The sequence below is a fragment of the Lipomyces tetrasporus genome, assembly GCF_029532465.1.
Source record: "Lipomyces tetrasporus strain NRRL Y-64009 chromosome Unknown POJ06scaffold_5, whole genome shotgun sequence".
Classification (NCBI taxonomy): Eukaryota; Fungi; Ascomycota; class Lipomycetes; order Lipomycetales; family Lipomycetaceae; genus Lipomyces; species Lipomyces tetrasporus.
In genome coordinates, this window is record NW_026611600.1 from 66769 (window position 1) to 90000 (window position 23232).

At 47.3% G+C, this 23232-nt stretch overlaps 9 protein-coding genes across 9 annotated transcripts; 5 read left to right on the forward strand and 4 right to left on the reverse strand.

Moving 5' to 3' along the window:
* Positions 1-352: 352 nt before the first annotated feature.
* Positions 353-1270, forward strand: POJ06DRAFT_275323 (uncharacterized protein; the record flags this gene model as incomplete). The annotated part of the gene is made up of 3 exons (XM_056189643.1): positions 353-683; positions 745-831; positions 890-1270. The coding sequence occupies exons 1-3, from the start codon at positions 522-524 to the stop codon at positions 1268-1270; spliced, it is 630 nt and encodes a 209-aa protein (XP_056043653.1). The 5' UTR covers positions 353-521.
* Positions 1271-2323: 1053 nt separating this feature from the next.
* POJ06DRAFT_99736 (uncharacterized protein) lies at positions 2324-2655 on the forward strand. The gene has a single exon (XM_056191897.1). The coding sequence runs from the start codon at positions 2453-2455 to the stop codon at positions 2621-2623; it is 171 nt and encodes a 56-aa protein (XP_056043654.1). The 5' UTR covers positions 2324-2452; the 3' UTR covers positions 2624-2655.
* Positions 2656-3305: 650 nt separating this feature from the next.
* Positions 3306-7581, reverse strand: POJ06DRAFT_295301 (general substrate transporter; the record flags this gene model as incomplete). The annotated part of the gene is made up of 5 exons (XM_056190505.1): positions 3306-3621; positions 4629-4633; positions 6295-7203; positions 7252-7308; positions 7388-7581. 5 exons carry the CDS (start codon positions 7579-7581, stop codon positions 3401-3403), a joined length of 1386 nt encoding a protein of 461 aa, XP_056043655.1. The 3' UTR covers positions 3306-3400.
* A 1279-nt stretch (positions 7582-8860) lies between these two features.
* POJ06DRAFT_99767 (uncharacterized protein) lies at positions 8861-10569 on the forward strand. Its single transcript, XM_056191898.1, has 3 exons — positions 8861-9384; positions 9435-9517; positions 9576-10569. Exons 1-3 carry the CDS (start codon positions 9224-9226, stop codon positions 10313-10315), a joined length of 984 nt encoding a protein of 327 aa, XP_056043656.1. The 5' UTR covers positions 8861-9223; the 3' UTR covers positions 10316-10569.
* A 989-nt stretch (positions 10570-11558) lies between these two features.
* POJ06DRAFT_252044 (putative pinoresinol-lariciresinol reductase 3) lies at positions 11559-12945 on the forward strand. Its single transcript, XM_056187477.1, has 4 exons — positions 11559-11659; positions 11728-12012; positions 12063-12389; positions 12451-12945. The coding sequence occupies exons 1-4, from the start codon at positions 11579-11581 to the stop codon at positions 12712-12714; spliced, it is 957 nt and encodes a 318-aa protein (XP_056043657.1). The 5' UTR covers positions 11559-11578; the 3' UTR covers positions 12715-12945.
* A 2038-nt stretch (positions 12946-14983) lies between these two features.
* Positions 14984-15346, reverse strand: POJ06DRAFT_185033 (uncharacterized protein; the record flags this gene model as incomplete). The annotated part of the gene is made up of 1 exon (XM_056184766.1): positions 14984-15346. A coding segment is annotated over one exon (363 nt), but the record flags the coding sequence as incomplete, so codon positions are not given.
* Positions 15347-15908: 562 nt separating this feature from the next.
* POJ06DRAFT_99782 (general substrate transporter) lies at positions 15909-17784 on the reverse strand. The gene is made up of 2 exons (XM_056191899.1): positions 17367-17784; positions 15909-17312 (listed from the first exon to the last, which is right to left on the reverse strand). Exons 1-2 carry the CDS (start codon positions 17582-17584, stop codon positions 16025-16027), a joined length of 1506 nt encoding a protein of 501 aa, XP_056043659.1. The 5' UTR covers positions 17585-17784; the 3' UTR covers positions 15909-16024.
* Positions 17785-18954: 1170 nt separating this feature from the next.
* Positions 18955-20049, forward strand: POJ06DRAFT_281343 (uncharacterized protein; the record flags this gene model as incomplete). Its single annotated transcript, XM_056189941.1, has 6 exons — positions 18955-19002; positions 19036-19177; positions 19217-19617; positions 19672-19731; positions 19762-19864; positions 19892-20049. The coding sequence occupies 6 exons, from the start codon at positions 18955-18957 to the stop codon at positions 20047-20049; spliced, it is 912 nt and encodes a 303-aa protein (XP_056043660.1).
* Positions 20050-20442: 393 nt separating this feature from the next.
* POJ06DRAFT_295306 (uncharacterized protein) lies at positions 20443-22543 on the reverse strand (the record flags this gene model as incomplete). Its single annotated transcript, XM_056190506.1, has 5 exons — positions 20443-21659; positions 21687-21700; positions 21763-21885; positions 21964-22022; positions 22507-22543. 5 exons carry the CDS (start codon positions 22541-22543, stop codon positions 20645-20647), a joined length of 1248 nt encoding a protein of 415 aa, XP_056043661.1. The 3' UTR covers positions 20443-20644.
* Between the last annotated feature and the right edge of the window lie 689 nt (positions 22544-23232).

The following is a 23232-nucleotide window of genomic DNA, read 5'->3' on the forward strand; positions in this document are numbered from 1 at the left end:
ATGCCTGAACACAAGATTGGAAGAAATGTAATTATATACAAAACGAAGTAAGTCGTATTACTTTGTACTGTACAAGAGAGCGTGATTGAAGTAGGGAGTTGTAGAAGCGTAACTTCGTCAACAAAATGCGTGCGAATATCCCAGAGTAGTAAACAAACAGGGCAAGGGTTATTGACGCGTCCACGAATCACCCCTGTCTGGTCATTCAACGCCATTTAAATACTAGACCAAAAATGGAATAGTCCGTCGTTCCTGGTACGAACAATAGTACCGCCAAAAATTCAGGGCAAGGGTTTTCTTTTTTTTTTTCCGTTTGAACCGAAATAAGCCAGAATGTCGGAGATGTGTGTGGAGGCATGCGGTGGTTAGGAAATTCGGGAAATTGAATTTGGAACGAAAGTGCGTCTCACAGAGGCGGTCAGACTATAGTTATAACGTACACTGTTCCACTCAACAAGGCGACAAACGAAAAGCTCGTTCTACTCTCATCTATTCCTTGATCCGCTGCTGCAAAAGACACAATGGCATCCGCATCCCCGAAGAAAGTCCTCATCCTTGGCGCGGCAGGTCCTACAGCCCTTTTGACAGTCCGCAAATTCCTCCTGCATAACCACATTGTCACTGTTTACGCCCGAAATCCGTCCAAACTCCCTACTGACATCACTAGCTCTAAAAATCTCAAGGTAAACACTCTACTCAGCTACTTGCAACAGAATTCATTTGTTAATGTACATACCTTACTAGATCGTTCGTGGCGACCTCACCGAGACTCAAGCTCTTACAACTGCCATCGATGGCCAAGATGTGACCTCTCTATTCTCGGCCCTAACGGTGCCATTAAGGGCACTCCATTCACCGATGCGTATCGACTTATTTCCCTCTGATGAAGTCCGCGGGCATAAAACAAATTATTGCCACGGGAACCACCAGCATCCACGACCCAGAGGATAATTTTTCGTTTGTCGCCTTCATCGCGCTTGCCTTCATTTGGATCATCGCGCATGCTGCTTGGAAGGACATTGTTACTTTTGGCAAACTCTTCGATACGGAGGCTACAGCAGCAGGACTAGATTGGACGATATTTCGATTGGGTTTTTTAGGCAATAAAGAGTCACAGTCGACTAAAGCTGGGTATGTGGCCAAAGACGGCTGGTCGTTGATGATTCAAAGGGAGAACATTGCCAATTGGCTAGTCGCCGAGATGGAGAAGGACAACTCGGAGTGGATTAGGAAGAGGCCGGCGATTTGGTCAGCTTCTAAAGCAGCTTGATCTATGGAAAGGGCTTTGTCGCATGAACTATTAAATATACTGTTTAGAATACTTGCGGAATCGAGGTAGATGGGGTTTTCCATTTCTTCCAAACTCATTGACTAGTGTCCTCTAAGAGTGTTATAACCATGTAACTCATATCACTCCTAAAATACACTGTGACACATTAAAAAGGGGACAGGCCAGGGTTTGCACTTCTCCACGACATTCGCATAGTATTTTATCGGTTTGAGAAATCTCAGCTGGAATCCCTATCCCGGTTTTTTATCGCGATCGTATCATAACATACTATCATTGCTGGAAAGCAATCTCTCGGTTGCGATGCGCATATATGCAACGCTTCAAACCGAGACGATGAACAGGGTAAGCTAATAGTTCGCCTGTCGCTGCGTTTCGCTTTATGCTTACCCTCAGATCCTCATTGTTCTCCGTATCGTTGTCTGCAGCAACCAAGATATGGCACTCATCGACCAAGCCATTACTCAGTTGGACCTCTACTTTACCGTTGGGGAGCTGAACTGATCCTGTGCAGGTTTTGGCCCTGTATGGTGTCCTTATGTGATACTGCATCAACTAGTATACGTCGTAGCACATTCGCGCGATGCGCATCGATGGTGCTGGCTAGTCTGCAACCTGTGAACTTCCATCATCATAATCTAATCCAGTCTTTATCCCACAAGGCGAACCCACCCGCATGATCTTGGCCACCGGTGTAGCTGGCGGCGAGCATTGACTCCAGTAGACCGAGCTTGTTCAGTGAACCTCTGGAAAAACCATCACCTCGAATGGAGAAAGAATATCCTTCTAGCTCGACGATGATCTAGTTGGTGTCCATTTCGTAGATTGTGATCGTTATCGGAACTGGAGAAGTACCGACAGATTAGGTTAGCGAGCGCCACTGCTAGCGGAGAGCGATTGTAAATGAGAGTCCCGATATGCCAGCACAAAGACACGATGATTTTGCCAGATCAAAGTGATTTAGTGAGGATGGATTGTCGACAATTTTAATGTTGGCTTTTGGATGGTCTGCGTGTAAGTGCTGATGGGAATCCGGCTCAACCATTAGACTTACAACTTAATTTTCTCACTCGACAGGCACTTTAACACCTCGGACCGCCGTGCCAATCAACACAACCACTCCATTCGAATGCGAGCTCAGAGCCATTATTTTTGAAGGGATCTATGCCGGTCCTGGTCAGTCTAGACGAGAACGCGACGATTGCGCCGTTTGGTTCGCCAAAAACGCGTTTCATCATCGGCGACAGCGTCATCACCGTGGACTCTTTTGCGACAATGGCTCTCGTCCGCAGTAGCAAGTCGAACTCTTTCTACCACAAAGTTAAGCATGCGTGAGATCTGGAACTGCCGCCAGCGGTGGCAGAACGTACGGTACGAATCGATGAACATCCGCAACAGCTACCCGTCGAAATGCCGCGAGTAGTTGGGGAGCAGAGCAGGATGCACGAAGGATATGACAAGAACTGTAAACGCGGTGTCATTCCAAGATAAACCCGACGTACAAGATACTCTGAAATTAAGTTGGCTGCGGAGTTTGCCCATTTGGCGAAGCGGTATTCCAGTCGGATCCTGGTTGCCAACTGTTCGTTGGAACAAAGCGCGTCGGAACCTTCGTACTCGGCGTAACAGACAGAACAATCCAGCCAAATGCCGGTCCACAGAGATAACAAACATGAGCATCGGTAGTCGTTCAGAGCTTCGGCAAGCTCGAGGTACGTCTTAAATTGAGACACCGAGTGTCGAGCAAGATCGGTGAAACAGCTCAGGCTCACACAGTTTGTTCTTCACAACCAGAGGGCGCCTCAACTTGGGTTCATGGTATCGTTGGATGTGTGGTCAGGAGGCGCAAAAAGAGACCGTCAGCGGTGGACGGATCCTAACAAAGTGATTTGGAGATCTAACGATCGATTTTTTTTTGGTATTAACGCCAGAATATTGATTTATGTATAGACAACGGAAGTTATGATCTACACTACGCTTCATTAACCTTCTAACCATTGATTCTAATCATGTACGTATTCAAACTTCCAAAGCACAGTCATGACAAACAATGTAGAAAAACCAATAGCAGCCAATAGCAGCAGCGGCAATGAACATTACGGTCCAATGCGACTACGACCGTTCGATTCGACATCTTCGTGCACTTAGACGTGGACGATGCATATCAAGTTTGTCCTGCTCGATTTCTCTGGCCAGTGTATCGAGGTGACTTGTTTTGTATCGTAGGCCGGTGAATGACCGCCACGCTGGGTCTCCGTGCTCGAATATCTCGTCCATTTCCTCTAGCGTGCGTTGCTTCGTCTCGGGTAGCACAAACCAGACGTGAATAAAAGCTGCCACATTCAAACACCCAAAGATGACAAACACGTGCCAGCGGATAGCACGCAGGAGTTAGGGATCGGCACGGATAAGGATTTTCGTTATCCGTATCCGTATCCGTATCCAGGCAACATATAGTTATCCGTATCCGTATCCGTATCCGTAAGAATGGGCTTTATCCGTATCCGTATCCGTGATATCCACGGATATCCACGGATATCCACGGATATTCGCGCAGGGGACTGCGAGAATATGAATAAAAAATATTATACCGTCACTAATATGAGCTATACCGTGCAACTGGGTTAAAAACTTATTTTTGGAGGTTACGACTTACGAGTGTATAAGACTCGTATAATCCTTAAGATAGATCAGGCCATCCATACGTATTAACCCAGGTCACATTGCTCTGCAAATGAGCCGGTATGAGCAGGTCTAATATATGTAAAAGATCAGCTTGCATGCAGGCAACATAAGCTGTTGTTATTGATGCGGTTTCCATATTTCGTGCCCGATTCTACGATTGCTTTGATCGACTGAACACTGCCTATCTGATGACAAGAATTAACATTTACATATCTAATTTGTAATTAAATACGAAATATGAAACAAGTATGAAACAAGCATACAAATAAAAATCAAAATAAGACTAAAAAATAAAAAATGGATAAACAATGATTAAAGCATGAACATAATAATTATTAACATTAAAAAAAACAAAAAAAATTTACGAACGGACTATTCCGACATATATGAGCTCTTTAGCAGCGTCAAAAGCCTCATAGTCTCCCCATTCATTCTGTGCCGTCGCAATCCGAGCAAGTCTCTTCCCTGGCTGAACAGCCGCTCACAGGCAACTTCAGAAGCAGGGAGGGGAAGGAAATCGCGAGCAGCTCTCGCCATTTGGGGATATTCCCCTTTATGCGTGTTCCACCACTCAAACAGCCAGTTTTCGTTACCATCAGTATTTGCAACACTAATGACAGCATCGTCAAAGTACCGATCGATGTCGGACACATACCTTGACTGCGCCTGTATTTTTCGTAACAGGCGCAATTCTGTCGAGGTGGTGGGATGGTCCGAAGGTTGAGCAAACGATTGCAGGGGCTGCAGATTGTGCTCCGGGAGATAAAGCTTATGGAGAAGCTCACGCATTTGTTCGATGAGGAAAGAGGAGTCCGCCTTAACCGCAATCTCCTGTTTCAAGAGTTCGCACTTAAATCGAGGGTCCAAAATATCAATGCGATATAGTAAACATCAATTCGTCAGCGAATCCAAAGTACTTTTCGTACTTTTTTAATCCCGCTTCAACAGCTCTTACGAGGCTAAGATCAGTATCTTTGAATAGTCCGTCGCGGTTCTTCGCATCTTGGAAGAACTCTTCTAGCTCATAGTACAAGGCTATCGACAGACTCAGCTGAGGCTTAGACTTCGAGACAAGCCACGTAAACTCGTCAAATTTGGCGAGTACATTCTTTAATTGTCGAAGTTGATCCCAATCTGTCGCTGTGAACGATGGAAGACCCATGGCTTCAACTACCATGAAGCGCTCGATCTGTTTGCGTGATTCCAGACTTTCTTCAACATCTGATATGTTGAGTTCCACCGTGTGCTTACATCGTATGGAATAATTTTTTCGGGAAGCTCCTCGACCTGGCATAGCTTCTTCCATCGGTTACGTCGTTGCGGACTTCGGTCTATCCAAAGGACAATTATGCGCAATCTAGCCAAAGGAGACAGGTCAGGATCAAGGTCCTTATTGGCTCTGAGATCATCACAGGCCCGATTCGCGCTTTGGATATCTCCTGCCTTCAATGCGCTCATGATGTCGCCTACTATCAGATTGAGTACATGCGCGAGGCATCTAATGTAGCTCGATAGTCCCTCGAACCGCATTACCCGTCGCTCATTATTGCCAGATGTATTCTCAGCAGTGGAGAATTTTGTTAGCAGGTTATTGTATAATTCGGAAATCATAACTTCGTTGTTTGACGCGTTGTCTCCTGTTATCGTTAACAGTTTGGCGTTGAGCTTAAGCTCCTCCAGAAGGTCGCCGACAGCCATGGCCATGTTCTCTCCGCTATAAGGTCCATCTAGCTCTTTGAACTCCAGGACACGTTCCTTATAAACGAATTCCGGTGTCAGCCAATGACCCACGACACCAAGGATGGAGAGATTATTTTTGCTGGTCCATACATCCGGCGACAATCCGATGGTGACACAGGTTGATTCTAATTCACGCTTAAGATTTCCTCGACTCTCTTCGAACCTTGCAACGTACGTTCTTCGAAAACTATTGCGTAAACTTAGTTGCTCATTATGACTATCCATTTCGGGCACAGCAGAAAGATTGAACACCTTCTCTTATAATAATTGGCTCAGTATCTTCATTTAAGCGCTTTATGAGTAATTTTAATTTATAGTAAACGGATATCCACGGATATCCACGGATATTATCCACGGATATGACTAATCAAGATTGCTGTATCCGTATCCGTATCCGTATCCGCCTAATGTATATCCGTATCCGCAATTTTTTACGGATATCCGCGGATATATCCGTTATCCGTGTATCCGTGCCGATCCATACGCAGGAGTGGTGGCAGAGCCACCGAGAGTGCGAAGCTAGTAACCCAGTTGGTTGCGGTCGAGAATGAGACGGTTTTGGCTCGAATGCGCAGTGGAACGTTTTCCGGGGGTATATCCACTCTATAGGTCCCCAGGACATAGCGAATGAGGTCGAGGCCAAGTACACGCTAGCTTGGACCCCACGGCTTGCAGCAGGATGGTCAACGATTATCCAGGTGTATGGCTGGTCAGGGACTGGGTTTAGTTGACCGAAGTGCACGAATAAGCCGGCCATTACGAACATGAAGAAGGCCACGCACAGCGAACCAATGAGCAGCGACGTTCGACGACCCCATTGGTCTGTCCACAAAATCGTCGGAATGGTCGCGACAATAAATACAATATACTGAAATGACGATGCCAAGAGCGCGTTGGAAATTCCAGCAGAGTTGAGAAAGTAGACAATGAAGTACAAGAGCATGTTTACTTCGGTCAGCTGTGACCAGCCCTGAGCAGCCATGCCAAGCAACACCCGCTTGCGCATTTTCTTTCCAAACAGTTCGCAGTAGCTGTTCGAATGCTCCTCGCGTTCAATTCGAATCTGTTCTTCAATTTCCTTGAATTCAGCCAGTACCAGCGGATCACTGATGTTGCAGTCTGGCGTGCGAAGGAACGCTATTACATGCAAGACCTCGTCCCACCGGTCTTTACTTGCCACCCATCTCGGCGATCGGGGGAGCCAAAAGAGGCCAATAAATAGCAAAATTGCCGGTATTGTCTGTAGGGCCCACGGCAATCTGAACACGGCCTGTGAATCAAGGAACGAACATCCATACTGTACGAAATACTGGATCAAGATGCCCAAGCAAATGGCGAAATGCTGAAGTGAGACTATGCGACCGCGGATCTTGCGGGGAGCGATCTCGGACTGGTAGATGTGTATGAGGGCAGATGTCACGCCGATGCAGAAGCCTGCAACGATACGGCCCATGATGAGCAATGCGACGCCGTTGGAAGCGGCCTGCAGACTGCAGACAGTTAGCCCATGACTAGGCGAATACAGTCAAAACGCTCACCTTGCGCCGACGCACCACGCGATGGTGCCGAGCTGTATAGCGACCTTTCGAGACATCCTGAAATCGTCAATCATAGCCATTCGTCATCATAACGCAAGCTACCATTGCGTACTAGTCACCAAGAACAGCGGAACACAATGCGCCGACAAGCGAGCCGGCGGCAATGGCACCCGTGATACAACCTTGGGTTGCACCGAGAGGGTTGCCGTAATAAGCTTTATACTGATGCGTACCAACGATGCCGGACATGGAAGCGACGTCAAAACCGTAGAGCACACCGCCCAGTGCAACGAAACTGGAAATGGTGTAGACGTTGAGCAGGCGAACCATTGTTACCTGCACAAGCGGATAGCAGTCCACAAGACGGAAGAGCGCGAGCAGCAAACGAAGCAGGCGATTTTCCTAAAGGGAGATCAAGCTGGGGCGCCACCTTCCAAATATGGGGTGGGTTTGGGACCGACCTTAGGCGTGAGATGATTAGGACGACCTCGCGACTTGGTTCACGGAGTATACGTACGATGTTAATTAGGGCCATCGCAGTATGGATTCAGGCAGTCTACGAGGTCCCGTCGTCGAGCGTTTAATCACGTCACACTGTCAAACTCTGCGTGGGAACGGAGGGACTCCCTGGATTTTCCGAGCAGGTAGTCGGGCGACCGCAACGCCAATGGACCCTAACCCGTGTAAACAGTAACTTCCAACCCAAAAGCTCGGCGCACTCATGCGAGGTACCACGTGTGAACGTGACAACCGTTTGGAAATGCCACGCTGGTTCCGTCCTAGCCCGCTAGCCGGTTTAGTTGGTCGATAGAAACGGTGGGAAATCCCTGGCGAGAGCAGTTTTGAAAACTAGCGGAGGCAGGGTGGTCAAGGACCGTGGAGGAAGGACAAACAGGGCAAACAAGAACTGCTAGACCTGATGTGCAAAATATGGCACCACATACACTTCCTACACGCGCACATAATTTCTAGCACTCTTGTGCGTGACAGACCAAGCATAGTCTAATCTTGTTCAACTGCTAATGCCTTTAACAAAAACATTACAGCCATCTAGTCTCTATAGTGTTTTGGGGGCTGACAGGTTTTTGTCCGAGGCTAACCTGGTAAGAGCCCCTGGATAGGATGCGATGCCTGGCACTGCATTACCCTGCGCATCCCGCAAGACCCGCGCTGCGAGTTCGGTGGGTCAACGAGTCCGGTGGGCTGGCGGTTTTTGGGAACGTGTGATTCTGGTATGTAAGTGCTAGCAACCAAAAGTAAGTGCGGAGATACGCGGTAGCGTCAGTTACCATCGGTGCAGCCAGCGAACTTGAAGTTAGCTTACTGAGTTGGGTATGCATTTTACATGATGAGGGCCAGATGAGAGGAGGGTCGCCGTCGATCAGCGCCGCACTCTCTGGGTACATCAATGTCTTGGACGCTGAATTGGCCAGGCCAATCGCGGTCAAGCGCCAACAGTGGCTTGAACTGGCCCCTGACCTGCATGCTGCCCTGCTGCCAGCTCAAAGTGGTAGGACGCCGCAGTCCCACTTTAGGGTGGTAAGACACATACGCCACGCCGTTCTTGATTTGTCGCTCCGAAGTCAAACACATCCAACTCTATTAGTCACACGCCAAGTGCCAACAGCACTTGTGACACAAGTTTATTAAGTTTATCCGCTAGACATCGGTGCGGAGCAATACACCAGGGGGATGCCACTCGCCTTCTTGCCTACGCCGATACGACCCCGCATATTCTCCGCACGCAACCAGGCAATGTTCTGCCTGGGCCACATATAAATCACGTCCAGTTGACCATTGTGGGTTTCGTCATCGATTTTCCTTGGTAATTATTGCGCACCATGAAATTCGCTCTTGCTGTCGAGAAACCTGCTCAAGGCTCATTCTGGCCTTCCATCCTGGTCGCCAGTTTCGCGTGTTTTGGCGGTATTCTTTATGGCTACGATACGGGATCGATCAGCGGCATATTGCCATGGATCATTTCAAGCATGTCTTTGCTACTCACCACGACGCCAGCGGGGCCCCTCTCCTTACGTCTTCACAAATGTCGCTGATAGTGTCAATTCTCTCCGCCGGCACTACAATCGGATCATTCTCGATGTCGTTTGTTGGTGAACTCTTCGGTCGTCGAATGTGAGTTTTGGCCCATCAAGCCATATCATGAACATGTGCTAATGACTTAGTAACTTGATTTTTGGCTGTGCCGTCTTCGCTCTTAGTGTTGCCCTCCGGGTTGCTGCGTCTGCTATTCCGTTGTTTGCTGTTGGTATGTTGTGGTCATGTGGCATTTGTCGAACAAGCTTTTGTTAATAATTCTGGTTAAGGACGATTATTCGCCGGTCTCGGCCTAGGATTTATTTCTGCTCTCGTTCCCCTTTACCAGTCTGAGGCTGCTCCCAAATGGATTCGTACGTTTGGCAGCACCAGCTTTATTCACTGCTTCACCAACGATGGTCGCCAATTGTATCGATTTCTCGTCGTCACGACCGTTCAGGCCCTTCAGCAGTTATCCGGCATCAACTTCATCTTCTACTGCGGCACTGACTTTTCAGAAGTCCGGCCTCACCAATCCCTTTGCTATTGGCTTGATCACCAACATTGTCAATGTCGTCATGACTCCTCCCGGTATGTACGCAGTCGAGAGAATCGGCCGTCGCAAGCTTTTGCTGGTCGGTGCCATCGGTATGTGCGCTGCCGAGTACATTGTTGCCATTGTCGGTGTCAGAGTCAGCTCAGTCGTTGCCAACAAGGTCTTGATCGCTTTCCTGTGCCTGTACATTCCTTCTTCGCCTCGACCTGGGGTCCTGTCGCCTGGGTCGTCACTGGCGAGACCTTTTCCCCTCCGAACTCGATCCAAGAGTGTCGCACTTTGCACTATGTCGAACTGGATCTGGAATTTCGGTATCGGATACGCGACCCCTTAAATATGGTCGACTCTGGTCCAGGCAACGCGAACTTGGGACCCAAAGTGTTCTTCATCTGGGGCACTTTTTGCTTGGTTGCCGTCTTTTTTGTCTACTTTTTCGTCTACGAGACTAAGGGTTTGTCTCTTGAGGAAGTCTAGGAGCTATATGAGAAGGTCCCCAAGGCTCGCAAATCATTGTTCCCATTCATCAATTGGCTGAAGACTCTAAGGTAATGGAGGGTGTTGTCGATGCCGCGAAGATGAAGAGCATTCAGATTGAGCAAGTCTAAGTTGGAGTGCAATTTCTTTGGCAGTTTTACGATTGGGATTTTTAGTTTTTTTTGCTTACATTATGGTTTTGTTCAGAATTAGTTTTAATGGACTGTTGCACTACATGCTTTTCACCTGAATTTGATAGTGACGAAGTCTATGCATTACGATTTCTATATTACTTGGGGCAAGTACTACAAAATGTCACACATAACTGTAGCTTATGCACACATTTTACATAATGGGGGTTTGAAGAAGCCGGGCGGCATTCGTTTCATACTGCGACGTCCATCGGTGAAGGCAGATGCGTGAATCTCCATCGCCAATTGACAAAAAAATATGGCAAAAAAGCTTCCGCGTGCATGGCTCGGAATTATACGAGGGGCTCATGCAACATGGCGCCACTTTTCCGCAGAAATATTTCCGGCTCCGAGGAGGTTGCATGTAGGGTTTTGTGTGTGGAAGTATAATCTCACGCGGTACCGAAATCTTGAATCGCGCGTGGCTGGAACGAAGATTTCCGCGGGAGTCTCATCGCGAAACACCAGGCTAACCAGTGAGACGCTTCCTGACGGAATTGTCAATCGCGCGCGATAACGAAAAAGAAGGGGCGACAGCGGTATGTAAGCCTGAAGCACCGTTGGGTACCTGGGCGTGGGAGCGGAAATTCTTGCCTCAAAGAGTGGAAGCAATAGCGACAGCTTGCAGGTCTGGACGATGAAGGCGACTGAGGCAAGCAGCGGGTAGGGGCTGGCTGGCAAATCGCAAGTGCTATATTCTCGCAGTCCCCTGCGCGAATATCCGTGGATATCACGGATACGGATACGGATAAAGCCCATTCTTACGGATACGGATACGGATACGGATAACTATATGTTGCCTGAATATGGATACGGATACGGATAACGAAAAATCCTTATCCGTGCCGATCCCTATCAGAATAGTAATCTTGCCGATTGTCTAAGGCTACTGGCGGCTCGGTCCGATGTCATGGTTAATAATCTCTCCGGTTTCCGAAAGTAACTGGACGACGCGGCTCGGTCCGATGTCATGATTAATAATCTCTCCGGTTTCCGAAGTAACTGGACGACGCGGCTCGGTCCGATAAACTCCTGCCCTGCTCCTCACCACCCACGACTGTACAGTGCCGCAATGAAAGTGGTGATCATTGGTGCGTCCGGAGAAACGGGTCGTTCCATTGTGAACGGCCTTCTCGAGTCCGCCATCGAGTTTGTAAGTCCACCTCTAGCCATGAGACACGGCCTGGGCTTTGCGAAATAGGTCATAATATTGGTGCATAGGAGATCACAGCTGTGTCCCGCGAATTATCCATTAACAGCAAGAGCAACGATGAGCTGAGAAAGCTTGGCGTCCAAGTTGTGGCCGGGGATCTCAAAGATCCTGAGAACGACTTGATTCGTCTCCTCACCAGGTGCGACGTTGTCATTTCCTCCGTCACCGCAGCCGCCTTGCCAGATCAAATACTTCTGTCGGATGCAGCAAAGAAAGCCGGGGTCGGACGCTTCATTCCTTGCTTCTTCGGACCGGTCGCTCCTCCGAAAGGGGTGATGAAGTTGCGCGAGACGGTTAGAAATTCCCTTTTCAGGCATGCTCGTAGCCACTGACGATGTTGCAGAAGGAAGATGTTCTTAACCACATCAAGAAGATCTACCTCCCCTACACGGTCATCGATGCGGGGTGGTGGTACCAGCTGAGCGCACCGAGGCTCCCGTCCGGTCGTATCGATTATGGCCTTCTGGCACCCATGGAACGTCTACTCGGAGATGGCTCAGTGCCCTCAGCCTTGACTCACGTTAGAGACATCGGTCGATACGTGGCTAGGATCGTCGCTGATCCTCGAACACTGAACAAGATGGTCTTTGCTTATAATGAGCTTCTTACCCAGGAGCAAATCTTCGACAAGCTCGAGAAGCTTAGCGGAGAAAAGCTGGAGCGAAGCTACGTAGGACATGCCCTTCTTACCGTAACGTGATTTGGCACTAGCTCACTTTATCTTTTTACAGGTCTCCGAGGCTGAGCTGAAAGCCGAGGTCGCTAAATTCGAGGAACTTGTCCGGAACGGATCGACCGATCCCATGATTATTCAGCGGCTCTGGGCTTATCAGTATCGCTATTCATGGGGCATCCGAGGCGACAATACTCCCGAAAGTGCCAAGTATTTGGGATATCTCTTGGGCAAGGAGCTTTACCCAGACATGGATTTCACTACGTTCGATGGCTATCTGAAGGAGTTGCTGGATGGAAAGGCCAGAAAGCCATACGCGTGAGCGCGCCAGATGGTTAACCCAAAGCAAAGAACAGTCATAGATTCCTTTGGCTCTGCTAATTGTAAAGGCTGAGGTCAAATTCAGTGTATTAAATAGTATGATATTACCATATATGAGTTCATTTTGTCAAATCAATACGTATATGATACGAGCTCGTTTGAACTAGTATCATATGAGACTGATATAGTATGATATAGTATATGATAATATATATGACAATATGAATCACGTGATCAATTTATACAGGGTTTCAGGGTCTTGTCGACCATAAATATTGCGTCGGACTGAAATAACCCCCCTTTTTCTTCGTTAGTGTCAGACATCGTGTAAGGACATCTCAGTCCAACTCCTCCTTGGGCCTTGAATACGTTGTACTATATATATATTCTAGCGAACACCAAAGGTGCCAACAAGCACAAGAAAAAGGCAAAGGCATAAAACAAAAAACTTATAAATCAAAAGCCAACGAACACCTCAATTGCTATTCATCAACTCCTCCGGACGTATCGAGACCACTGTCAGCAAAAGATACAGTGCTATCTTTACCCAACCACGATTTGAGACACTCAATTGCCTCTATAGTCTCGATCCCAAGTCGATTCCTACGGTCCGTTATTGTTATCTTTGCACTTGAAAACAAGCGCTCAGGTTCTGCGGACATCGCCGGAATTGACAAAACATCTAACGCCATGATCGAGAGCGCTGGGTAAGACTTCCGCTGGGTAGGTTCTAACCACCACGCTCGCGGGTCTGTGACCTCAGGCAACACTGGAGCAACGAGATACCTAGTGTATTCGTCCTGCTCAAGGCTAGACCCTCTCTTCTTCTCCGCCCACTTCTGGAATGAGTTCAGGGGACGACCAGCCGATTCTGATGACTGAGTAGGAACTGAGATTGCGGTAGACTTATACTCTGTAATCCAAAAGCCAAGCATTTGTTTCCGGCAAGGTGCATGCCACTCTTTAGGCCAGTTGTTGTCAATATAATCCCATTTCCATTGCGGCGACAATACTAAGGCGGCAATATACACTGGTGATCTCTCCGTCAAACTATAGTACTTATCCAACTTAGCCCAACCAGAGTTACAGCAAGGACTCATAAAAGGGTCATTAATGTAGGTACACTTTGCCCCCTCAAACTGTTCAAGCAAGAAGTCCATTGTTGGTAACACCTTATCAATAGTAGCGCTACGTCCTTCTGTTACTAATGTCGCGTCATAGAAAAATAGAAGGAAGTCTTGAATATTTTGCAAATCCTGCCAATCCTTTTCTGACAATAAGTCCTCGTCATTCTCCCGATATTGATGACAAAATATGGTGATTGCTGTCTTGAGCTTCGTTGCAGTACTAATCATCATATACCAAGAGTTCCACCGTGTAGAATTATCTCGTACAAGATTACGGCCCCCCCTAATCTCTCTAAAATTGGCTAACCGTTGTGTGCTACGCTGAATATACACCACGATATTATGCAGCTTGCCTAGAGGTCCCTTTTGTCGCCATTGTTGCATTTTTAGTTCTGTAGGTGTTGTCAATAAACCTCTATTATTCTCTACAGCAAGAGCTTCAGGGTGGGTAGGAAACAAGAAGGACTGAGCTGCCAAGTTGATAATATGACCGTTACAACGAAGTCTGTAATGTTGAGTGTCGTATGTAATTTCATATTGATCGAAAAGCACTAGGTTAAATGAGTTAGTGATGAAGGTAGTCTAAAGCGTTTGTACGAACATTCTGAAAGAGCTTGCATCATCGTGTCATTGTTGCTTGCATTATCCATCACAAAGTATCCAACTTTTGTAGCAATTCCATAATCATTGATGACACTCATTACGCAAGCTCCTAGATTCTCCCCTGCATGCTTGCCATCTAGCTCTTTTATGGCCAGAACGCAGTGCTGTAGTTGGCCTGACTCCGATACGTAGTGTGCAAAATTATACCAAGAATCGCAAGAGCATTTGGGGAAGTCCAAATATCTACTGTAAAGTGAACCTTAGAGAGCGCCAGTTGAACTTCACTTTTGATAAGTCCCTTTTGAGTTTTTAATTCCGTAACGTCCAGTTTCGTATTGTTGGTACAGAATTAGGCAGCCAATTGTCAATCTCTAGATTCAGATAATGAAGCAAAGCCCTAAATTCAGCTAATGTAGCCATGCGAAATGAGATGCCACAGGTCGTAATCCATTTCACGTATAGTTGTTCGACGACAGCGGGGTCCAATTCCCGAGTAGCACCACTAGAGAAGCAGCGACGTTTGTACTCAGATGTTTGTCGCGCGCTCTTAAAGGCCTCGGCAATATTGGTCTGCATCAAGGTAGTTCGAGCTTCTTGAGCAGAGGATATATCGATATCGTGACGCAGCTTCAAGTGATTCGAAATGGCAGTGGTTCCGCCAGATTCCTGATACTCGGTCGAACAATATTTACATCGCCAAATTTGCTTGCCTTTGTTGTTGAGAATGATCTCATTACGGCCTACCGGGGTGTGAAGCCAAACTTTAGAATAGCGTCTGGGCTTTGTAGTTGTAGCCGTCGACGTAGCTAGAGAAGACGATGGTCCTTGAGCAATCGGCGAACCAAGGACTTCCAATAATTCGCCGTCAAATTGCGAGAGCATGTCAGAGGCCTGCGAACTCATTTCTGCGAATCTATGTATATCGATTGGTATGAATGTGTGTTGTTGAGATTGGTAATCACGTTGGACACACAAATTTGCGGAATTGTCTTGAGTCTTTTATCATCGTAGCCTACAAATATCGAGGCACCTTTACGCTCCGGTCCTAGATAAGGTTTAAGGGTTAGGGTTATTTATGGTAATATACGGTAATATCATCAGGAGCCATATCGTATCATATCATACGGGTTCGCCCAAACTCGTATGATATGATATCAAACTCGTATGATATGATATCATATATGGTAATATGTATTACCATATTGCTCATACTACTTAACACACTGCCAAACACCGTGACAGTGGTGCATGTCACATGTTACTGGAATATCACACGCATTTGTCCCGATTCTCCCCAGCCAAACAAGACCATGTTTTTTGGCATCAGCGTTAACCTCTGCAGTTATTGACCTGTGGAATGGCTCAGCACAACAATCGACTACCTTCTTACTTTCGGTTGCGGGCCGAGGTACGCTGTCGGCCAAAACTTATTCCACTTGACGCCACAATTCGCTTGTCGGGAAATTTCCTTAAAATACTTCAGTTGCACAGCCACCCTGGCCTTGGCGTTGCCGAAGCCTAAACCTACTAGCGCCGAAATTTATGTTCAGGGTAGCCAGTTGTTGCGACATGCGCCTCGTGCTATGCACTTAAACGCTCATTCTCAATATCGCGTGCCAGCATTTCGAGCTTATCCGATTCTCGCCGGTCGAAGAATGACTTCCACAACGGCTTGCCATGCTCGAACACCTCATCCATTTCCTCTAGTGTTCGTTTCTTCGTTTCGGGAGCAGTAAGCCAGACCTGAATGAACGCCAGGATGTTGAAGGTTCCAAATATGAAGAACACACGCCACTGTACGGAACGCAGAAGCGGCGGCACTGATAAGCCGAGCGCGTAATTGGCTACCCAGTCAGATGCTGACGCAAGACTAACCGATTTGGCGCGAATGCGGAGCGGGACGATTTCGGGTGGATATATCGTAGCCACAGGACCCCATGTCAAGGCAAAAGTTGCGACGCCGAGATATAGGCATGCCAGGATAGCGAGACTCGCAGAACGGTGGCCAACGATAATCCATGTGTTAGGCTGGTCGGTGGCGGGATTAGGTTCGCCGTACTGCTTAAAAAGGCCGCCAACGAGGAAGAGCCAGAAACACAGTATCGGAGCCCCTAGAAGAAGCGCAGGTCGGCGGCCCCATTTGTCGATCCATATGGTAGGGGGAATAGTCATGATCATGTTAATGACGTACTGCATTGACGACACGAGCCTCAAATTTCCGATGCCAGCCGACTGGAGGATGTAGACGACATAGTACATCATGATGTTCATTCCGCTCAATTGAGCCCACATCTGGACGGCCATTGAGAGCATAACGCGCTTACGCATCTTGCGCGAGATCAACTCGCGATAAGAGTTGGAATGTTCTTCACGCTCGCAACGGATTTGGTCTTCGATTTCCCTGTACTCTGCAATCACAAGCGGATTGTTGGTGTCCCCATTAGCCGTGCGCAGAAGCGCGAGCACTCGTAATGCCTCGTCCCATCGATCCACGCTCGCAAGCCAACGCGGCGAATATGGAAACCAGAATAAGCCAACGAAAAATATAACGGCAGGAATGATTTGTATTGCCCATGGCAAGCGAAATGACGCGGTTGAGTCGAGAAAAGAGCAGCCGTACTCAATGAAGTACTGGACCGTGATGCCGCAGGTTATGGCAAACGATTGGAAGACAACCACACGCCCGCGGATCTTGCGCGGCGCAATTTCAGACTGGTAAATAGGAACGAGAGCGGACGTCAAGCCAACGCAAAGACCCGCTATCACACGCCCGACTATTAGCATCGGCACGCCATTGGATGCAGACTGTATTACAGCGCCTATGCACCATAGAACCGCCCCGATTTGCATCGTGATCTTACGTGACAGCCTGCTGTTATAGTTAGCAAGTCCTCGTCACAACCGGGCACTCAACACAACTTGCCTGTCACCGAGAAAACTAGACGACAATGCTCCTACTAATGAACCTCCTGCCATGGAGCTAGTGATAACACCTTGGCGGGTTCCCAGCGGGTTGCCGAAGTAGCTTTGGTATTGTTCTGTCCCAATTATACCCGATACCGACGCTATCTCGAAACCCCATAGCCCCCCGCCAAGTGCCGCAAATGCTGCTATTGTGTAAACATTCAGAACGCGAACCATAATATTTCAGACCGGTTGCTCTTCGGTGCCTGCCAGACAAAACTAGTTGCAGCAAATTCCGAGATGGTAAAATCAGTAATAACCGCGTGAATGTAAGCTACATCCCTCTAAAGAAATTGGCGCAGCCCGGGAGCGCCCAGTCTTTGCTGCGAGTGCATCGGCGGAATGGCAATGCGCACAAATATAGGGTTTTCTTCTTGCCGGCGAGAGAGCGTGGAGGTGTATGCTACGTGCTGGGCGGTGGCAAACTAATAGTTACACCCACGCGAAAACTCTGCTGCTGCTGCTTCTGAATTTAGAATTGATGACAGCTGTCGTAAATGAAAACTCTAGGGTTACCCGGTCGGTTAGGCGAACTCAAGACGGTGCTAAAGTTCAAAGGACAAAATCACGCATAGGCTGTGTTGTTTCTGTGGCTCATTTGTCTAATTTACCAGCAAATTGCTACTCTAAATGACCAGGGCTTGAGCGCAATTTAACGCCGCAAAGCCGCCTCCTCCCCACACCTTTAATCTGGGGAGGTTAGGATGTCCGGAGCGGGCTTTGGAGCATGTGGGGGGTCCCTGAAAAGTGACAATTTGTTTTACTCATTTCTTAGGTTATTTTAAAGGGAGATAACTACGGTGCCAACTGCCTTCCGCGTCATAGAGACACTCGGAGCATGCTTTGTGACTGTCCTTGGAAAGTCCGCTTCAAAAAGCAGCCCAATGACTCATGGATCCTTACGCAGCTCGCTGAAGAACATCGTGGACACCAGCTCGAAGGTATAAATCCCTTAGCTTATCCTGAGAACTAACCCATGACTGCTGAGGCTAAGCAGATCATGGTGGACCTTGTCCAGAACTCTTCCGCTTCACTGACCTCAATTACATCGGTGCTAAACACCATGTACGGTCTTCTTTGTTGAGCCGGGAGGTATATAATTGCACCTATCGTTACACCCAAAGAAACGAAAAGTCCATAGTCAAATTTGTTGAGAAGTGGCGAGATGAAGGTTTCATATACACCGCGAACGTGGCTGAGGACAACACTCTGGAGGCTTTATTCTTTTGCAATCTCATGATGTTCAAAAGGAACGTCTGTACGGGCAAGTGGTTATCAATGATGCAACATACAAGACAAACAAATTCAGATTGCCGTTGGTGAATATTGTTACCGTCGACAATAACATGCACAATAGCCTTGTGCTTTGTGACCACTGAGCAAACGAATTCCTACACTTGGATTATGCAGCAACTGAGTGAGTGAACTACATTTATTGGATCAACCTAACAATCAGATCAGAAGAAATTGTGTTTCCCGATCAGTCACCGGATGTTGTCATTACAGACGCAGACAAGGCTGCGCTCTCAACTGTATTCCCAACAACCATGAATCAGCTCTGCAGGTGGCATGTGGATCTTGAAAAATTGCCGCAAGTATTTCAAGGTGATTGGCGACTTTGATAACAGATTGCGAGCTCGGCGGATATGGAAGATCAAGACAAAATGTTGACACAGCTCCAAACTGACCACCGCGACGAAGCAGTCAACTACTTTCTTACACAGTGGTGTGTGAATGGCCAGTGTGAGCGCTGGGCCGAAATCCAGATTCGTATGCGTCCGAATATGGGGATTAGCACGACTTCGTGAGTCGAAGGAAGTCATGGCGCGATGAAAGGTACTCTGTCATCGTCGTCTAGGAACTTCCATACTGCTGGCAGCAAGATTAACCACAAAGTCAAAGATCGGGCGGACCAGCTCAGCATCCTGTGTTCAAACGAAAGTTTGAGGTCAAGGTTGGAAATCCGAAATCAGCCTGAGACTGCCAATCTCTGTACGGCAATTTCCAGATCAGCATTGGACATTGTGTATGCGGAAGTCATGAAAATGCGCTATAATCAGGAGGAGGAGGGTACAAAGTACAAATGCAATTGTGCGACTTCGAACCGCTACCTCTTGCCGTGTTCATATCAGATCCTGTTTGGTGTGTCTCTTTTTGAACACGATATTCATCCTCGGTGGAGAGTTCATCCTGAAATCCCTCCCCTCAACGTCAACTGGCAGGATATCGATTCCGAGAAACCCTGAGTCCTTAAAGATCCGGAGGCTGCACTTCCAAGAAAAGGCCGTCCAAGAGGAACGCGTAGGCTCCGGACATCTACTGAGGTCATCCAAAAAGCCACTGATTGAATGGAGAAAGGGAGACGATGCGGATCCTGCCACAATGTTGGTCATAACCGACGCAGGTGTCCGGGATTATCGAACAAAGAGTCATTACAAGGAAGAAGTGACACGGAAAGTAGCAGCTGCAACCGATGATAATGAGGCGAAGAAAATGAACACACCAGCGAGAAATGGGACGCCATCGATGATGCAGCTCCAGAAGACGATGTCACCTGTGATGAAGCCGATGACTTTGATGACCGTGATGCTGCTGATGCCGCCTTTGAGGCAATGTGGGCCGACACATTGTCACTTATTTAGACAAGCGATGCAACGGAGCCATGGCAAATGCGATAGGTTGGAAGGGGTAGAAATTGTCACAGTGTATTGTGGAAGGTAGGAGGTGTGCGCTGGGAACGGAAAGAAACTGAGCAAGAAGAAACTACGTGTGGCGTAGGGAATACCAAGTCGTGGCTCGAAGGATACCAACAGTCTACCTAACGCTAGTCCCAAAGAGGAATCGTTGGTAGTTGCCCCATGAATCTCCTGTTAAAAACTTATATTTACTAAACCTGACTCAACACGAATTTCCTTTACAGTGCTTTAAATAAATTTTCCACAGTGTCCGCTTCAGCGCATCTACAATGTAATATTATGTTTGTTTCTACGTTATACTCAGGCAAACCGTATATTCTAAATGCAACTTCGCCATTTATTAAATCTGATTTTACTTCAAGATACGACTAGCAGATGGTAATACTGATCCGTACTAAAGAACAGATCTTCCTATCACCAGCTACTACACACGAATCAAAAAGATTTTACTTAACTCGACTTCAACGTAGATTAATCCTGCCCCAACTTTCTCCTCCCAACGCGGAATACCTGCGAGCTTACTTCCGTTCTATAAAACCCTCTACTGGAGAGTAGCCAAAAATTTCTTACGAATATCTTGCGCAATGCTGACATTATTGCGTGCACGCTGACGAGAATCGTTCGCACGGCGTTCCAGCCATTCGTTGCGATCCTTAACAAATGCCTCCATCCTTGCATTGCGCTCATCCACCTTCGCCTTGTGTACGACATCCATGGAAGATATATCTGGACCTGCGACGTCATCTGCAGGAGGAAATTGGGGTCTACGCGGTAGACGCTGCTCTACCGGCAATATATCCAACTTTGGACCGGGCAATGTCTGGTACCAATATGCAGTTGTGGACCAGTCATCGCGAAGATGGTTAGCGTGGCCCGATTCCAAGGTTACTTTGATCTTCTTGTTGAATCTGACTGGATCTGCCAGGTGCCACCTGTAGCTGACCTGATAATTAGGAACATCCTCTTCGTGGATGATTGTTCCAGCGAATGGAAACTGATTCTTCTGCATGCCCCATCCTTGACTGAAATAATCTTCCCCTCCAGTACCGTGCATGCTAGGTGGCCATGAGTCATCATCAATGAAAATCATGTCATCTCCTTCACCCCACCACGTCCCTTGGAAATGAGCGACTGAGTGGTTGCAACCTATGTAGCCACCAGCACCTTCAGTCTCCAGAATTACATAATTACCCTTGCCATCTAAATTCGGCAATTGTGTCTCCAAACTATTTGTCTGAATGTCTGGCGGTGCCCAGCCATTTGTTGGATTCTCCCGGCGCCAGTGAGCATGGAAATACAACGTGTCTTTGTTCAGCGGTTCAGGCAAAAGTTCATAATCGATATAAAAATATTGGAAGTAGGCAGCGTCGTTCTGATTCTCAATTTCAATGCGAGCACGTTTGTTGAATGGCATAGGAAGATAGCAATTGAGAGCTGACGCACCACCAAATTTTTTCTCTTCGGAGGGTTTAACCGAAACAGTGAATGGCATCGATTGCATGTTTGCTGCCATGGAATGTCCCACGCAGAAAAAGTCGCCAATGGGTGCAAGAACACTGGGATACACTTCATCATCTCAATACATCCTAATAATGACCTAGAAACTTTTAGTAATGCGTTCAAATTTCAAATAAATTCCTTTTAACAGCGAAAACTTACTTTCCGGTAGTAGTCCGGATCGTTAACCTCATAGTTAAGCCCAAGCGCGTTATGGATCTCCATCATGGCCACACCAGACTTGGAATACGGAATGAGACCAGGACCGACGATCCGTCGACAAGTCTGTACAAACCATAAATGAGTGATTATTCCGGGGCCCTCGAGATCGGCCAGAACGGCCGTCTCTCCTGGCATGATGACGAAAGCATCCTCATTAAGACCCTTTTGATCCCAACTAGACACCCTCGCAGTACGAGCAACTTGGTCATTTAGAGGAAGTAAAAGTCGTAACAAGGTTTCCTTCCGTAGCACTTACTGAAGCTTTAGCAGCCCGAAAAGGCGAATGCTAGCGACTATAAATAAATATGGCGTTCTTAAATGCTAGTCTCTGATTAGAGGCGACATTGCCAAATTGCGGGGACACCCTAAAGATCTTGATACCAAGCTGGTAGTCGAAAGACGCCAGTGGCCGAGCTAACAGCCCTGGGTATGGTAATAATTCAAGATATGTAACAATGGGTAATCCGCAGCCAAGTCCTAAACTACGCAAGTAGCATGGATGCAGTTCACAGGCCAAATGGTGATGGGTAGATTACTAAATCTGCTTAAGATATGGTCGGTCCCGCTGTGAGAGCAGATGGGAAGCTACAAAGCAGACTCCGTGAGTTTGCGCAAACGTAACTAAAAATGTTCCGTAGGTGAACCTGCGGAAGGATCATTACTGAGTATTTGTCTTTTAAAGACATCCCTCTATCCATAAACTCTTTTTTCTAAAAGACATGATTTATACAATTAGTCTGAATGATTATATAAAAATCTTCAAAACTTTCAACAACGGATCTCTTGGTTCTCGCATCGATGAAGAACGCAGCAAAATGCGATAAGTATTGTGAATTGCAGGATTTTGTGAATCATCGAATTTTTGAACGCACATTGCACCTTCTGGTATTCCGGAGGGTATACCTGTTTGAGCGTCATTTATATACTCAAAACTTTGTTTTGGTGATGGGCACATATCTGGTGAGAGCTAGATTTGCCTGAAATATAGTGGTAGAGATTGCTACGAGTTATGCAAGTTAGCCAATGCTATTAAGTTAATTCGTTGGTGAAGCATGCGGAGCTTTAGCGGTCGCCTTCCTTAACTATTGGAATTTTTCTAATTTTGACCTCAAATCAGGCAGGAGTACCCGCTGAACTTAAGCATATCAATAAGCGGAGGAAAAGAAACCAACAGGGATTGCCTTAGTAACTGCGAGTGAAGCGGCAAGAGCTCAAATTTGAAATCTGGCACCTTCGGTGTCCGAGTTGTAATTTGTAGAAGCATCTTTTGGATTGGTCCTTGCATATGTTCCTTGGAACAGGACATCATAGAGGGTGAGAATCCCGTTCATGGTGGGGAATCCAATTCTTTGTAAAGTGCTTTCGAAGAGTCGAGTTGTTTGGGAATGCAGCTCTAAGTGGGTGGTAAAT